At 64.5% G+C, this 13,936-nt stretch overlaps 1 protein-coding gene across 1 annotated transcript in view; it reads left to right on the top strand.

Moving 5' to 3' along the window:
* LOC117009232 (IQ motif and SEC7 domain-containing protein 2-like) overlaps positions 1-13,936 on the top strand; it is a 54,968-nt gene that overhangs the window by 19,926 nt on the left and 21,106 nt on the right. Inside the window, 7 exon segments of the mRNA XM_033083470.2 lie at positions 4,937-4,982; positions 4,984-5,214; positions 8,599-8,931; positions 8,963-9,073; positions 12,743-12,951; positions 12,953-13,428; positions 13,488-13,593. Of these exon segments, the coding sequence (XP_032939361.1) occupies positions 4,937-4,982; positions 4,984-5,214; positions 8,599-8,931; positions 8,963-9,073; positions 12,743-12,951; positions 12,953-13,428; positions 13,488-13,593 (1,512 nt within the window).

Here is a 13,936-nt window from a genome sequence, read left to right as displayed (position 1 = left end):
GCCCATACAGGGGCCTACAGACCGCTACAGGAGCCGTACACACCCCAGCCCCTATAGGGCCCCTATAGGCGCCGCCCGCTCCTCCCCCGGCCGCTGTTTGGGGGCGGTTGCCATGGCAACGCCTCCATCATGGCGCCTCCTCGCTCTATTTTGGGGAGGGGGCGGTGCCGGGGGAGGGGGCGGGGCTTGGGGGGGGACCCTGCGCTCGAGCCCCTCCCCCCGGGGATCCCCCCCCCCTCCCCTCCCCCCCCGCCTCCATCCCCCGCCGCGTCTCCATGGCAACCGCCGCCCCCCGCCCGCCGCGTCGCCATGGCAACCGCCAGCCCTTGGGGGGGGGGGGGGGGGGGGATCCGCGCATGCGCAGCGCGATAGGGACACCCCAACCCCCCCACATTGGGGACCCCTGAACTGGGGGGAGCCCCGGGGGCGCCCCCCTCACGTCAGGGACCCCTCCCCAATATCAGGGACCCCTCCCAACCTCAGGGACCCTCCCCCCAATATCAGGGACCCCCTCCTCAAATCAGGGACCTCCCCAACCTCAGGGACGCCCCCCCCCACATCCGGGACCCTCCCCACACAACATCAGGGACCCCTCCCCAAACTCAGGGATCCCTCCCCACATCCGGGACCCCTCCCACATCAGGGACCGCCCCCACATCAGGGACCCCTCCCCACATCCGGGACCCCCCACCCATATCAGGGACCCCTCCCAACCTCAGAGACTCCTCCCACACATCAGGGACCCCCCCCCCACATCAGGGGACCTCCCCAAACCTCAGGGACCCCTCCCCACATCCGGGACCCCCCACCCATATCAGGGACCCCTCCCAACCTCAGAGACCCCTCCCCAACATCAGGGACCCCACTCAAATCAGGGACCCCCCCCCTAACATCAGGGATCCCCCTCCCACATCCGGGACCCCTCCCACATCAGAGACCCCTCCCAATATCAGGGACCTTCCCCAACCTCAGGGACCACCCCCAACATCAGGGACCCCTCCCTCACATCAGGGAACACCCCCCAAACCTCAGGGACCCCTCCCACATCAGAGACCCCTCCCCAACATCAGGGACTCCGCCCACCATCAGGGACCCCCGCACCTCGGGGACCCCCCTCACACATCAGGGACCCCCCCCAAACTCAGGGACCCCTCCCCACACATCAGGGACCCCTCCCCACATCCGAACCACCCCCCAACCTCAGGGACCCTCCCCAAACTCAGGGACCCCTCCCCACGTCAGGGACCCCCCCCACATCAGGGAACACCCCCCAACATCCGGGACCTCCCAATTGATTTGGGGGGAGTCCCCAATTTTAGGGGCCGCCCCCTCCCCTCCCCCCAGTCTGGGCTCCCCCCCCCACCAGTTTTATTTATTTATTTATTTATTTTGGGGGGGGGGGGACACGCGACCCCCCCCATTCCATATCAGAGGGACCCAGGCGTCCACGACCCTCCCCCAAATCCCCCCCCTCCCCAAATCCAGGGGGGTCTCGACATCCGGGCACGCGCAGATCGGGGTGGGGGGGGGGGGGATGGGGGGATGGGGGGGGGGGGTCGCTCCTCGGCTCCTCCCCCTCCCCCCCCTCACCCCCCCCCCCCACCTTGCACCGCCCGGCCGGGCCCTGCTTCTGCTGCGGAGGCTCCGGGGGCTCCCCCACCCCCACCCGAGACCCCTCCCCACCTCCCGGGGGGTCTCCCCGTGTTCGTGTGTGTGTGTGTGCCCCCTCCCCAAATTTTTTGGGGGTGTTCCCCCCCTCCCCCTCCCCGAAATGTGGTGCCTGCAGTGCACGGCCGAGCGGCGCCGGGGGCCGCTCCGGCAGCGGCTGCTGCACGGGTGAGTGGGGACCCCCCCCGAGACCCCCGGGACCCCCCCCCGGAAACCCCCGAGACCCCCCCGAGACCCCCCGGGACCCCCAAACCTTCCCCTCCCCCCCGCGCGGCGTCTCCTTCCCCTCCCTCCCCCCATTTCCCACCTGCCCGGGACCCCCCCCCCGGAGTTTTTTTTGGGGGGGTCCCCCCCGCTCTGCTCCGCCCCTCCCCCCCCCCATCTGATGCTGCGGGGGTGGGGGGGAGGGGACGCGTCTGTGGCCGTGTGTCCGTGTGTCTGTCTGTCCCGGTGTCCCTGTGTCCCTGTGTGTGTGTGTCTGTGCGTCTGTGCGTCCCTGTGTCCCTGTGTCCGTGTGTCCCTGTGTCCCTGTGTCCCTGTGTGTGTCTGTGTGTCCCTGTGTCTGTGTGTCTGTCTGTGTGTCTGTGTGTCCATGTGTGTGTGTGTCTGTGTGTCCCTGTGTCCCTGTGTGTGTCTGCCTGTGTGTCTGTGTGTCTGTGTGTCCCTGTGCCCATGTGTCTGTCTGTCCCTGTGTCTGTGTGTCCGTCTGTCCCTGTGTCTTGTCCGTCTGTCCCTGTGTTTGTGTGTCCGTTTGTCTGTCTGTCCGTGTGTCCCTCTGTCCCTGTGTCCGTCTGTCCCTGTGTCTGTGTGTCCATGTGTCCCTCTGTCTGTGTGTCTGTGTGTCTGTCTGTGTGTCCGTGTGTCCCTGTGCCCACGTGTCTGTCTGTCCCTGTGTCCCTGTGTCTGTCTGTCCCTGTGCCCCTGTGTCCGTGTGTCCATGTGTCCGTGTGTTCCTGTGTCTGTGTGTCTGTGCGTCCCTGTGTCCGTGTGCCCATGTGTCTGTCTGTCCCTGTGTCTGTGTGTCCGTCTGTTCCTGTGTTTGTGTGTCCGTTTGTCCGTCTGTCCCTGTGTCCGTCTGTCCCTGTGTCTGTGTGTCCCTGTGTCCCTGTGTCCCTGTGTCCCTGTGCCCATGTGTCTGTCTGTCCCTGTGTCCCTCTGTCCCTGTGTCTGTCTGTTCCTGTGTCTGTCTGTCTGTCTGTCCCTGTGTCTGTCTGTCTGTCCCTGTGTCCCTCTGTCCATCTGTTCCTGTGTCTCTCCGTCTGTCCCTGTGTCCCCCGTGGCCATGAGTGCACGTATGGCCCTGTCATGTGTCCCCGTGTCCCCGTGCACGTGTGTCTGTGTGTCCGTGTGTCTGTGTGTCCCCATATCCATGTGTGTGTGTGTCCCCATGTCCCCGTGCATGTATGTCTGTGTGTCCATGTGTCCTTGTGTCCGTGTGCCTCCATGTCTGTGTGTCCCCATGTCCGTGTGTCCCCATGTCTGTGTGTCCCCATGTTCCCGTGTCCTCGTGTCCATAGGGCCAATGTTCCCCATGTCCGTGTGTCCCCATGTCCAGATGTCCGTGTGTGTCCGTGTGTCCCCATGTTCCTGTGTCCTTGTGTCCGTAGGACCAATGTCCCCCTGTCTGTGTGTCCCCCTGTCCATGTGTCCCCCTGTCCGTGTGTCCCCATGTCCAGATGTTCCTGTGTGTCCCCATGTCCGTGTGTCCATGTGTCCTTGTGTCTATAGGACCAATGTCCCCCTGTCCGTGTGTCCCCATGTCCAGATGTCTCTGTGTGTCTATATGTCTGCATGTCCTTGTGTGTCCCCCGTCCATGTGTCCCCATGTCCGTGCGTCCATGTGTCCTCATATCTCTGTGTCCCCATGTCCCAGTGTCCTCGTGTCCATAGGGCCAATGTCCCCCTGTCCATGTGTCCCAATGTCCGTGTGTCCCCATGTCCGTAGGGCCAATGTCCCCCTGTCCGTGTGTCCCCACGTCCAGATGTCCCTGTGTGTCTGTGTGTCTGTGTCCCCATGTCCCAGTGTCTGTGTCCCCATGTGTCCCATGTCTGTCATTTCCATGTGCCCGTGTCCCATGTTCGTGTGTCCCCCACGTCCCTGTGTCTGTGTGTCCATGTGTCCCCATGTCTTTCATGTCCCCATGTCCGTGTGTCCCCTGTCCCTGTGTTCATGTCCCTCCATCTTCCATGTCCCCATGTCCATGTGTCCCCAAGCTGGCCATGTCCGTCTGTCCCCATGTCCAGATGTCCCCGTCTGTGTGTCCATGTCCGTGTGTCCCCATGTTCCTGTGTCTGTCTGTCCCCATGTCCCCATGTCCCTGTGTCTGTCTGTCCCCGTGTCCTCATGTCCCAGGTCCCTGTGTCTGTCTGTCCCCATGTCCCCATGTCCCTGTGTCTGTCTGTCCCCATGTCCGTGTGTCTGTCCCCATGTCCCTGTGTCTGTCTGTCCCCTTGTCTGTCTGTCCCCATGTCTGTCTGTCCCCATGTCCGTGTGTCTGTCCCCATGTCCCTGTGTCTGTCTGTCCCCTTGTCCCCGTGTCCCTGTGTCTGTCTGTCCCATGCCCCTGTGTCCCATGTCCCTGTGTCTGTCTGTCCCTGTGTCCCCATGTCCCAGGTCCCTGTGTCTGTCTGTCCCCGTGTCCCCATGTCCCATGTCTCTGTGTCTGTCTGTCCCCATGTCCCCATGTCTGTCTGTCCCCATGTCCCCATGTCCCTGTGTCTGTCTGTCCCCATGTCCCCGTGTCTGTCTGTCCCCATGTCCCCATGTCCCTGTGTCTGTCTGTCCCCATGTCCCCGTGTCCCATGTCCCTGTGTCTGTCTGTCCCCATGTCCCCGTGTCTGTCTGTCCCCATGTCCCCATGTCCCTGTGTCTGTCTGTCCCCATGTCCCTGTGTCTGTCTGTCCCCATGTCCGTGTGTCTGTCCCCATGTACCTGTGTCTGTCTGTCCCCATGGCCCTGTGTCTGTCTGTCACTATGTCCGTGTGTCCCATGTTCCTGTCTCTGTCTATCTCCATGTCCCTGTGTCTGTCTGTCACTATGTCCCCTTGTCCCCGTGTCCCCATGGTCCCCCCTTGGTGACTCCAGACTCTTTGAAGGGTCTCAGGAGGTTCAGGGGGGTCCCGGGGGGGATCCCGGGATGGGTTGGGATGGTTTTGGGGGGTCCTGGGATGGTTTTGGGGGGTCCTGGGATGGTTTGGGGGGTCCTGGGCTGTTTTTGGGGGATCTCCAGGGAGCTCCCAACCTGGGGGTGACACGATGTCCCCGCAGCGTGGACGGCGAAGCCCCGGGCAGCGAGGGGGGGGGTCCGGTGCCCGACAGCCCCGGGAGACCCCCCCCCGTACCGGGGCCTGCCCCAACCGGCGCCCCAAGGCCCGGGGGGCGGCGGGGGCGGCCCCGGGGGGGGATCCCCGGGCGTGGCCTGGCCCCGGCTGCCCCCCCAGCCCGCCAGCGTGGCCCTGCGCAAGCAGGAGGAGGAGGAGGAGAGCAAGAGGCCGAAGGCTCTGAGCGACAGCTACGAGCTCTCCACCGACCTGCAGGACAAGAAGGTACCTGGGGACACCTGGGGACACCTGGGGACACCTGGGGACGCTCGGGGACATGTGTGATGGTGGCAGTCCCCAGTTTGTGATGGTCCCCAGCGCCGTGTCGTGGTCCCTGTCCCCACCAGGCCACCGTGTCCCCTCTCTCTGCTGCCACCACCCCTCCTTCCCTGGGTGTCACCTCACCTGTGTCCTTGTCCTGCCCTGTCCCCTCCTGTCCCCATGGCCACATGTCGCCATCGCAACGTTTTGATGTCCCCATCCATGTCCCTACTCCTGTGTCCCCATCCATGTCCCCATTGCTATGGCCCCACGTCCTCATCCATGTCCCCATGTCCCCATGTCCCTGTCCCCAACCCTGTGTTCTCATCCACACCTCCATGTCCCCATCCTCATGTCCTGTCCCCATCCATGTCCCCATGTCCCCATCCTCATGTTCTCCTCCTGTCCCCATCCATGTCCCCATGTCGCCATCCTCATGTTCTCCTCCTGTCCCCATCCATGTCCCCATGTCCCCATCCCCTGTCCCCAACCCCGTGTTCTCATCCATGTCCCCATGTCCCCATCCTCATGTCCTCCTGTCCCCATCCATGTCCCCATGTCCCTGTCCCCAACCCTGTGTTCTTATCCATGTCCCCATGTCCCCATCCTCATGTCCTCCTGTCCCCATCCATGTCCCCATGTCCCCATCCTCATGTCCTCCTCCTGTCCCCATCGATGTCCTCATGTCCCCATGTCCCTGTCCCCAACCCTGTGTTCTCATCCATGTCCCCATGTCGCCATCCTCATGTTCTCCTCCTGTCCCCATTCATGTCCCCATGTCCCCATCCTCATGTCCTGTCCCCATCCATGTCCCCATGTCCCCATCCTCATGTCCTCCTGTCCCCATCCATGTCCCCATGTCCCCATCCTCATGTCCTCCTGTCCCCATCCATGTCCCCATGTCCCCATCCTCATGTCCTGTCCCCATCCATGTCCCCATGTCCCCATCCTCATGTCCTCCTCCTGTCCCCATCCATGTCCCCATGTCCCCATGTCCCTGTCCCCAACCCGTGTTCTCATCCATGTCCCCATGTCCCCATCCTCATGTTCTCCTCCTGTCCCCATCCATGTCCCCATGTCCCCATCCTCATGTCCTGTCCCCATCCATGTCCCTATGTCCCCATCCTCATGTCCTCCTGTCCCCATCCATGTCCCCATCCCCGTGTTCTCATCCATGTCCCCATGTCCCCATCCTCATGTCCTCCTGTCCCCATCCATGTCCCCATGTCCCCATCCCCTGTCCCCATCCCCGTGTCCTCATCCACACCTCCATGTCTCCATCCTCATGTCCTGTCCCCATCCATGTCCCCATGTCCCCATCCTCATGTCCTCCTGTCTCCATCCTCATGTCCCCATGTCCCCATGTCCCTGTCCCCATCCCTGTGTTCTCATCCACACCCCCATGTCCCCATCCATGTCCCCATGTCCCTATCCCCAACCCCGTGTTCTCATCCATGTCCCCATGTCCCCATCCTCATGTCCTCCTCCTGTCCCCATCCATGTCCCCATGTCCCCATCCTCATGTCCTCCTGTCCCCATCCATGTCCCCATGTCCGTGTTCACATCCCCATATCTACATGTCCCCATGTCCCCACCCATGTCCCCACCCATGTCCCCACCCATGTCCCCATCCATGTCCCCACATTTCAATGTCCTCATCCATGTCCCCACATTTCAATGTCCTCATCCATGTCATCCATGTCCCCAACCCCACGTTCTCATCCTCATCCCTGTCCCCATGTCCCCACCCATGTCCCCATGTCTCAATGTCCCCACCCATGTCCTCACCCATGACCCCACCTCTGTCCTCATGTCCCCATCCTCACCCATGTCCCCACATCTCCACCCATGTCCCCAATGTCCCCACTCTCATCCCTGTCCCCATCCCTGTCCCCTGTCCCATGTCCTCATGTCCCCATATCCCCACCTTCACCCCTGTCCCCCCGCGTGTCCTGGTGTCCCCATGTCCTCTCCCCTGTCCCCATGTCCCCACTCTCACCCTGTCCCCATGCATGTCCTGGTGTCCCCCTGTCCCCACCCTCACTGCTGTCTCCCCGCGTGTCTCGGTGTCCCCATATCCCCACCCTCACCCCTGTCCCCCACGTGTTGCGCTGTCCTCCCGTGTGTCCCCCTGCATGTCCCCCTGTCCCCACCCGTGTCCCGGTGTCCCCCCGCGTGTCCCCATGTCCCCACCCTCACCCCTGTCCCCCTATGTGTCCCGCTGTCCCCATCTCTGTCCCCCTTTCCCCATCCCTGTCCCCCTGTCCCCACCCCGTCCCCATGCGTGTCCCCTGTCCCCCTGCATGTCTCCCTGTCCCCCCGCGTGTCCCAGTGTCCCCCCGCGTGTCGTCCCGCGTGTCCCCATGTCCCCACCCTCACTACTGTCCCCCCGCGTGTCCCCCTGCATGTCCCCATGTCCCCACCCCTGTCCCCACCCCTGTCCCCATATCCCCACCCTCACCGCTGTCCCCCCGCGTGTCCCCCCGCGTGTCCCCATGTCCCCACCCTCTCCGCTGTCCCCCCGCACGTGTCCCCCTGTCCCCATCCCTGTCCCCCCACGTGTCCCCATATCCCCACCCTCACCCCTGCCCACCCCCGTCCCGCTGCATGTCTCCTTGTCCCCACCTGTGTCCCGGTGTCCCCATGTCCCCACCCTCACCCCTGTCCTCCCGCATGTCTCCCTGTCCCCACGCGCGTCATCGTATCCCCATGTCCCGATATCCCCACCCTCACCCCTGCCCCCCCACGTGTCCCCCCGTCCCCCTGCATGTCCCCCTGCCTGTCTCCCTGTCCCCACCCGTGTCCCGCTGTCCTCCCGCGTGTCCCCATGTCCCCCTGCCTGTCTCCCTATCCCCGCGCTTGTCCCCCTGCATGTCCCCCTGTCCCCACACGTGTCCCCCTGTCTGTCTCCCTATCCCCGCGCGTGTCCCCCTGTCCCCCCACGTCTCGATGTCCCCATGTCCCCACCCTCACCCCTGTCCCCCTGTCCCCCCGCGTGTCCCCACACGTGTCCCCCTGCATGTCTCCCTGTCCCCACACGTGTCCCAGTGTCCCCATGTCCCCATGTCCCAATATCCCCACCCTCCGCGCGTGTCCCCCTGTCCCCATCCCTGTCCTCCTGTCCCCACCCCTGTCTCCCCGCTGTCCCCCCGCTGTCCCCCCACGTGTCCCCCTGTCCCCCCGCGTGTCCCCATGTCCCCACCCTCACTGCTGTCCCCCCGCACGTGTCCCCCTGTCCCCATCCCTGTCCCCCTGTCCCCACCCCTGTCTCCCCGCTGTCCCCCCGCGTGTCCCCCTGTCCCCCCCCTGTCCCCCCGCGTGTCCCCACGCTGTGGCGTGTCCCCGCAGGTGGAGATGCTGGAGCGCAAGTACGGCGGCTATTTCCGCTCCCGCCGCGCCGCCCGCACCATCCAAGCCGCGTTCCGGCGCTACCGCATGGCGCAGAAATTCGAGCGGCTCCGCAGCGAGGGCGGCCGCGCTCGACGCCTGGCGCTGCCGGGGCTGCGCCTCCAGTTCTCCTTCGAGGAGTACGACCGGGGACCCCCGGCCCCCGCGCCCGGCCCGCCCCCGCCGCCCCCTCCCTATTTCCAGGGCAAACCGGCCTCGCTGGACGAGGGGGTCCTGGGGGGTCCGCGGCGCGCCCCCCGGTACGGGGGGTCCTGCCGGGCCGGCCTGGATGGGGGAGGAGGGGGTCCCGGGGAGGGGGCGGCGGTGGGGGGGGGGTCCCGGGGTGGGGGGCGCGGGAAGCCCCCCCCGGCAGCTCTCGGCGTCGGCGGATTTCGGGCCGGGAGGAGCCGACCTGGAGGAGGCGTTTGCGCAGCAGGTGGGGGGATGGGGGGGGGCTGGGGGGTTGTGGGGTCAGCGGGGTTATGGGGGGATGGGGGTTATGGGGTTTATGGGGTCAAGGGGTTTATGGGATCAGGGGGGTTATGGGGGGATGGGGGTTATGAGGGAATGGAGTTTATGGGGTCAAGGGGTTATGGGGTTATGGGGGGTTATGGGGTCAGGGGGGTTATGGGGGGATGGGGGTTATGGGGGGATGGGGGTAATGGGGTTTATGGGGGTTATGGAGTTTATGGGGTCAGGGGGGTGATGGAGGAATGGGGGTTATGGGGGGATGGGGGCTATGGGGTTATGGGGTCAGGGGGCTTATGGGGTAAGGGGGATTATGGGGGGATGGGGGTTATGGGGGGATGGGGTCAGGAGGGTTATGGGGGGATGGGGGTTATGGGATCAGTGGGGTTATGAGGGGATGGGGGCTATGGGGTTTATGGGGTCAGGAGGGTCATGGGGGTTATGGGGGGATGGGGGCTATGGGGGTTATGGGGTCAGGGGGGGTTATGGGGGGATGTGGAAGTGGGGGTTATGGGCTTAGGGGGTTATGGGTTCAGGGGGGTTATGGGGGGATGGGGGTTATGGGGTCAGGGGGGTTATGGGGGGATGGAGGTTATGGGGTCAGGGGGGTTATGGGGTCAGGGGGGTTATGGGGTTTATGGGGTCAGGGGGCTTATGGGGGGATGGGGGTTATGGGGGGATGTGGAAATGGGGGTTATGGTCTTAGGGGTGGTTATGGGGTCAGGGGGGTTATGGTGTCAGGAGGGTTATGAGGGGATGGAGGCTATGGGGTTTATGGGGTCAGGAGGATCATGGGGGTTATGGAGTTTATGGGGTCATGGGGGTAATGGGGTTGTGGGGTTTATGGGGTCAAGGGGTTATGGAGTTTATGGGGTCAGGGGGGTTATGGGGTTATGGGGGGTTATGGGGTCAGGGGGGTTATGGGGGGATGGGGGCTATGGAGACAGGGGGGTTATGGGGTCGGGGGGGATGGGGTTATGGGGTCAGCGGGGTTATGGGGGGATGTGGAAATGGGGGCTATGGGGTTTATGGGGTCAGGGGGGTTATGGAGGTTATGGGGGGATGGGGAGATGGGGGTTATGGGGTTTATGGGGTATGGGGGATTATGGGGGATGGGGGTTATGGGGTCGGGGCGTTATGGAGTCAGGGGGGTTATGGGGGGTTGGGGGGATGGGGTCAGGGGGGTTATGGGGGGATGGGGGCTATGGGGTTTATAGGGTCAGGGGTGTTATGGGGTTATGGGGGGGATGGGGTTATGGGGTCAGGGGGGTTATGGGGTCAGGGGGGTTATGGGGGGATGTGGAAATGGGGGTTATGGGGTTTATGGGGTCAGGGGGGTTTTGGGGGGTTATGGGGGGGATGGGGGTTATGGGGGGATGGGGGTTTTGGGGTCAGGGGGATTATGGGGGGATGGGGGTTATAGGGTCAGGGGCGTTATGGAGTCAGGGGGGTTATGGGGGGTTGAGGGGATGGGGGTTATGGGATCAGAGGGGTTATGAGGGGATGGGGGCTATGGAGTTTATGGGGTCAGGGGAGTTATGGGGGGATGGGGCTTATGGGGATCACAGGGTTCTGGGGGTTATGGGGTCAGGGGGGTTATGGGGGTTATGGGGGGATGGGGGCTATGGGGTTTATGGGGTCAGGAGGTCATGGGGGTCATGGGGGAATGGGGGTTATGGAGTTTATGGGGTCAGGGGAGTTATGGGGGGATGGGGTCAGAAGGGTTATGGGGGTTATGGGGATCACAGGGTTCTGGGGGTTATGGGGTCAAGGGGGTTATGGGGTTATGGGGGGATGAGGGTTGTGTGGTTTATGGGGTCAGGGGGGTTATGGAGTCAGGGGGTTATGGGGGGTTGGGGGGATGGGGTCAGGGGTGTTATGGGGTCAAGGGGGTTTTGGGGTTTACGGGGTCAGGGGGGTTATGAGGGGATGAGGGTTATGGGGGTTATGGGGGGATGGAGGCTATGGGGGTTATGGGGTTATGGGGTCAGGGGGGTTATGGAGTTTATGGGGTCAGGGGGTTTATGGGGTCAGGGGGGTGATGAAAGTATGGGGGTTATGGGGGGATGGGGGCTATGGAGACAGGGGGGTTATAGGGTTTATGGGGTCAGGGGGGTTATGGGGGGGATGAGGGTTATGGGGGGATGGGGGTTATGGGGTCAGGGGGAATTATAGGGGGATGGGGGTTATGGGGTCAGGGGCATTATGGGGTCAGGGGGGTTATGGGGGGTTGGGGGGATGGGGTCAGGGGGGTTATGGGGGGATCAGAGTTATGGAGTTTATGGGGTTAAGGGGGGTTATGGGGGGATGGGGGTTATGGGGTCAGGGGGGTCATGGGGTTATGGGGGGTTATGGGGTCAGGGGGGTTATGGGGGGATGGGGAGATGGGGGTTATGGGGTTTATGGGGTCAGGGGGATTATGGGGGGTTGGGGGGATGGGGTCAGGGGGGTTATGGGGGATGGGGGTAATGGGGTTTATGGGGTCAGGGGGGGTTATAGGGGGATGGGGGTTATGGGGTTTATGGGGTCAGGGGGTTTATGGGGGGATGGGGGTTATGGGGTCACAGGGGTTATGGGGGGATGAGGGTTATGGGGTCGGGGGTTATGGGGTTAGGGGGGTTATGGGGAGATGGAGGTTATGGGGTTTATGGGATCAGCAGGGTTATGGGGGTTATGGGGGAAGGGGGTTATGGAGTTTATGGGGTCAGGGGGGTGATGGGGTGATGGGATCAGGGGGGGTTATGGGGGGGATGGGGGTTATGGGGGGGATGGGGGTTATGGGGGGTGGGGGTTATGTGGATCACAGGGTTCTGGGGGTTATGGGATCAGGGGGGTTATGAGGGGATGGGGTTATGGGCGTTATGGGGTCGGGGGTTTATGGGGTTCTGGGGTCCGGGAGGTTATGGGTGATGGGGTCAAGGGGGTCAGGAGGATCACAGGGTTCTGGGGGTTGTGGGGTCAGGGTGTTCTGGGGGTTTTGGGGTCAGGAGGGTCGGGGGGGGTCACAGGCTCCTGGGGTTGATGGGGATCATGGGAGTTATGGGGTCAGGGAGATCAGGGGGTCCTGGGGGTTATAGGGTCAGGGGGATTATGAGGTCACAGTGTCCTAGGGGTTATGGGATCTGGAGGGTCAGGGGGGTCATGGGGTCACGGGGGTCCTTGGGGTCAGGGGGTCACAGCGGCCATTGGGGGTCACAGGTGACAAAGGGAATCATGGGGGTCATGGGTGGGGAGTCACAGTGATTTGGGGTCTTGGAGAGGTCATGGAGGGGTCACAGTAATTTGGGGGTCGTGGGGAGGTCTTGGGGGGGGTCACAGTGATTTGGGGTCTTGGGGAGGTCATGGGGGGGTCACAGGGGTCATGGGGGGGTCACAGTGATTTGGGGGTCTTGGGGAGGTCATGGGGGGGGTCACAGGGGTCATGGGGGGGTCACAGCGATTTGGGGTCTTGGGGAGGTCATGGGGGGGTCACAGTGATTTGGGGTCTTGGGGAGGTCATGGGGGGGTCACAGGGGGGATGGGGGGGTCACAGTGATTTGGGGTCTTGGGGAGGTCATGGGGGTCACAGGGGTCATGGGGGGGTCACAGGGGGGATGGGGGGGTCACAGAGGGGCTCACGGGGGTCCCGTCCCTGCAGGTCAAGTCCTTGGCCGCCTCCATTGACGAGGCGCTGGGCGGGGGTCGCGGGGTCCCCCCCGGCGCTCCGGACCCCCCCGCGGGGGACAGCGCGGCCACCTCGGCCAGTGACGTCACCCTGTACCTGGACGAGGGACTCCCCGGCTCCCCCCGCTCCCCCGAGAGACCCCCCAGCCCCGAACCCCCCCCGGACACCGGGGGTCCTCCCCCCCCCACCCGCCCCTCCACCCCCCCCGCCTCCCCCCACCAACCCCCCGGGCCCTGCCGAGCGCGGGGGGGGTCCCGAGGAGCCCCCCCGGAGGGGCCCCCCGTGCCTGGAGTGCCGGGGGCGGGGGGCCGGGGGGGGACACCCCCCTCTGCTGACCGTGGAACCCCCGAGCGACAGCTCGGCCGACCTGAGTGACCGCTCGGACCGCGGCTCCATCAACCGGGGGGGTCCCTACGAGCCCGAGCCCACCGGGGGAGGAGGGGGCGGCACTTTACCCCGCTCCGGACCCCCTCCCCATCGCTGCTTCCACCCCGAGGGACCCCCCCCGCCTCCCCCCGGCCCCCCACCCCCACCCGCGACCGAGGAGGGCTCGGAGGGCGACAACGAGAGCTTGGGCAGCAGCTCCAACTCCAACGAGACCCTGAACTGCTCCTCGGGTTCCTCGTCCCGGGACAGCCTGCGGAGACCCCCGCCGCCCCCGCCGCCGCCCCCAGCGCGGCCCCGCAGCCCCCCGGGGCCGGGGGAGCCCCCGGGAAGGGCGGCTCGTACCAGCGGGAGCCGCGGCAGAGCTGGGACTCGCCCGCGCTCAACAACGACGTGGTGCAGAGGAGGCAGTACCGGATCGGGCTGAACCTGTTCAACAAGTGAGGGGGGGTCGGGGTTTGGGGGGTTTGGGGGGTTTGGGGTATTGGGGGGGTTGGAGGGTTTGGGGGGCGTTTGAGGGGTTTGAGTGGGCTGGAGGGCTGGGGGGTTGGGGGGAGTTTGGGGATTGGAGAAGGGTTTGGGGTGCTGAGGGGGTTTGGGGTTTTTGGGGAGTTAGGAGGTTTGAGGGGGGGTTGGGGAGTTTGGGGATTTGGGGAGCTGAGGGGGTTTGGCGGAGTTTGGGGATTGGGGAGGGGGTTTGGGGGTCTGAGGGGGTTTGGAGTTTTGGGCCATTAGGGGGTTTGGGGGGCTTGGGGGGGTTGGGAGGGCTGGGGGGGTTGGGGG

Source organism: Catharus ustulatus, chromosome 32 (genome assembly GCF_009819885.2).
Source record: "Catharus ustulatus isolate bCatUst1 chromosome 32, bCatUst1.pri.v2, whole genome shotgun sequence".
Lineage (NCBI taxonomy): Eukaryota > Metazoa > Chordata > Aves > Passeriformes > Turdidae > Catharus > Catharus ustulatus.
This window is presented reverse-complemented; position numbering and strand designations above follow the sequence as displayed.